Genomic DNA, 3,342 nt, shown 5'->3' on the forward strand with positions numbered 1-3,342 from the left:
ACCTGAGCTAGAGAACTCAGGTGCACAGGCTAGCGATCTAAAGTCCTTAATAATGTCAATACATAAGCATGGCACGCAGGCCGAAAGGGAACTATCTACTCTATGCTTCCAACCTCTAGCGCGCTCCAGTGTCTACTCATCCGTGCCTGAAAGCCAAATATATCTGTTCGGCGAGAGATGCTGGTAACCCACTCCAACGCGTTGAAATACATTATAGATAGATATATATAGATATAGGAAAAATCATTTTGAAGCAGGAAGACATATACTTAAGAGACACTAGTTTTAAAACCGGGAATAGACTCAGCAAGTAGGGACAAACATATCAAACAATGATAAACAGTTAAGTAGAGATAACATCATAAGGAATACACAACTAAGGTCATAGATCACTTTTCAATTCAAACACATCATCATTCAATCATCATTCACATCACATAATCATTGATGGCGTCACGGGACCAATCGCATGCCCCGAACATGAGGGTTAATGCTTATAGCATTAACACGGCCCCGCAGCACCCTACCTCAGTACCGTGGTACGAGGGGAGTTGATCGCAACCAACCCTTTAAGAACCGCTGACGAACTCAACGTCGGACCACGATCCGACACACCGCTGACGCACACAGTCGGTGGACTGCGATCCCCTTTACAAGGGGGGACTTACGACCCTACACACCGTCGATGCGCACAGTCGGTGGACCATAGTGGATCAAGCCCGGCTTACCACTGAGCTATACTCAGTCGATGGGCGAAGATCCTCGGAGACTCTGCCCCTACACACCGCTGTCCCACCATTCGGTGGATCGCAGCCAGCCGTAGCCCTACACACCGCCTGATTACTCAGGTCGGTGGACTACAGCCTTCCTCGGCTTATTGGCCCTACACACCATCCTGGCGCGTTCAGGTCCGGTGGGTCATAGCACCGAGGCCCATATTTGGACTTGTAGTCCAAGAAGTGTATCAATTTGGCCTTAGCCACTTCTGAGCCTTAGCTCAGGAACAATCCATTGGCCTTCAGCCCCTTCCGAACCTTCAGTCCGGGAACAATCCATTCGGTCTTCAACCGACTTCCGAACCTTAGTCCGGGAACCACCCAATTGGCCTATAGCCAAAATGAGGGATCATGCAACACATAACACGTAGGAGCACGTAATAGCACATTAGGAGGGGAAAGACATATAAATAAACTTACGTGTGCTCAGTCACATACTAAGAATAATTCCTAAGGGCTCATACAACTTCCACCTAGGTCCACGGTTACCAATTCAACTAGCATGCAATTCCTAAGACTCTTTTATCATACGAACGGTACCCGAAACATCAAACGAGACTCAGGCACGACAAACGGGGTCCGTTGGGACACCACGGGGGATGGGGAACATCAAACGGGGAAGCCGGGGACCCGGGGTGGGGTACGGGCCAGCGGGTAGCTGGTGGGTGGGGGTCACCCGCCGACTGCCCGCCGTAGGGCACTATTCCGGGCAGCGGGTAGCCGGCGGGCACCTTCGTGGAACCCGAAACCATGCTTAGACACTTTTAAACGCAAATAACGACACCACGTAAGCAATTAACGGATCAAAAGCAGGAATCATATAGGACTTATCCTATTACGACTTCTAAATGCAAATAACACCCGAGCATGCGAATTCCCCCCCCCCCCCCCCCCCCCCCCGAATATAAATCAAGAACATCACAATACAAATTCCCGATCCAATCTGGGGCTCTAATCCCACCCAAATCATCAAGAACATATTTTATCTTTAACATCAAGAAAATATCAAGATCCGTCAAGAATCATCATATCATAATCAATAGGGATGTGGGCCCATGGACTATGGTGGACCTTTCTTAGTTGATTAATGGGTTTTTAATTCTCTTTTTAGGGTAAGTGATTAAATATTTGGTTAGGGTTAGGGGTCGTAACACGGGGTGTTGCAGCCTGGGTGCGGCTAATGACGAATACCTATCCAAGGGCCCCATAATTCCCCCGGTTATTTGCGTTTCCTTGTTGGGCCATGACCGTAGGTCGTGCGCTTGGGGATTGAGTGCACCGGAAGGCCTTATGTCCTTCTCCCCCGTAGTTGAAGCATTGCAGGGCGTTTCCGATGCAGTCCTTGCCCCTATGGTCCTTATTGCATCTTCTGCAAAGGAATGGTCTTACGTTGTGTTCGTTGTTCCTTATGGACGATCCTTGATTAGGTGGGTTAACCGTCCTTGTGTTAGCGTCGTTTCTTGCTGTTTTCACAGGCGGTCCCCCACTTCCGGTATTCCTCTTGCGGGTCTGTTCCTGAACTCCTCGTTGTAGAATTTGGATCCGGTAGAGTTTGGCGGCCCTGGTGTAGGCCTCGTTAAGGGTTCTGGGTTTACTTACGATTAGAGCCTTTCGAGTTTCGAAGTTGAAGCCTGTCACAAACTTCTCTATCTTGGTCGTCTCTGTAGGCACCAATTCAGGCGTGAAACGAGCTAGTTCAAGAAATCGATTGTGGTACTCCATGACCGTGGCCATTTCCTGTTTTAGGTGGAGGAATTCCTCATACATGGTTGCCCTTATGTGCGTGGGGTAGAACTGTCCCCGTAGTCGTACCTTTAGGTATTCCCAGTTGAACCCCGGTTCTTGCCTACAAGCAGGTCCTTCGTGGACCCACCAAAGATCGGTTTCGTGTCTGAAGTAGAATGAGGCTATCTCTACACGGCATCCCTCCGGGCATTCTACGACCTCGAAGATCTTGTCGAAGGTTCGGATCCATTCTTCGAGGGTTGTGGGATCTTCTTCTCCTGAGAAGATAAGCGGGCGATGGCTCAAGACTTGGCGAGCTACATCTGAGTTTCCGTTTGGCGGTGGTGGTGGTCGGTTATTGTTATGGAGGATAGTGTTGCTTAGTGTCTGGGCGACCTGAGTCAGTTTCTGTAGGTTCTGAGCTAGTGATTCGTGGGCAGAGGGTTCAAGGGTCCTTGACTAACTCCTTGTTGACACTATACTGGTGTTCTACAGGGCCAATATTGATTTTAATGGTAAGTTAGGGGTTCGCATCCTTACCTTGATGCTATAATTATGGGGAATCTCTAAGCTAAGCACAGAATTGAGTAAGGAGAAGTTAAGCAGATAATGATAGGTGACTCACAGCCTCACCGCGCATCCAAAGATTCCTAAGTCCAAGGTATTTAAACACCTAGAGTTAAAGCTTAGCATCCTAAAGTCTTAAACTTAGAGTACCATTCTAGCTGCAGCCTAGATTCTTAAAGTCTAACTCTTAACATCCCAAGTATGTGAGTACCTAGGGTTCAAGCTTAATGTCCAAGGTTCTATCCTAAAGGCATTGTCCTAGGGTCGAACTTAG

The 3,342-nt window shown here is 48.4% G+C and overlaps 1 protein-coding gene across 1 annotated transcript; it reads right to left on the reverse strand.

Annotated features, from left to right (window-relative positions):
- Positions 1-1,967: 1,967 nt before the first annotated feature.
- Positions 1,968-2,543, reverse strand: LOC109152098. The gene has a single exon (XM_019299674.1). The coding sequence runs from the start codon at positions 2,541-2,543 to the stop codon at positions 1,968-1,970; it is 576 nt and encodes a 191-aa protein (XP_019155219.1).
- Positions 2,544-3,342: the final 799 nt, after the last annotated feature.

This window comes from Ipomoea nil, unplaced genomic scaffold, assembly GCF_001879475.1.
Source record: "Ipomoea nil cultivar Tokyo-kokei standard unplaced genomic scaffold, Asagao_1.1 scaffold2368, whole genome shotgun sequence".
Lineage (NCBI taxonomy): Eukaryota > Viridiplantae > Streptophyta > Magnoliopsida > Solanales > Convolvulaceae > Ipomoea > Ipomoea nil.

What these genes read in the sequence shown, in the direction of transcription:
- LOC109152098 (XM_019299674.1), bottom strand. Translation starts at nt 2,543, where the DNA reads ATGTATGAGGAATTCCTCCACCTAAAACAGGAAATGGCCACGGTCATG.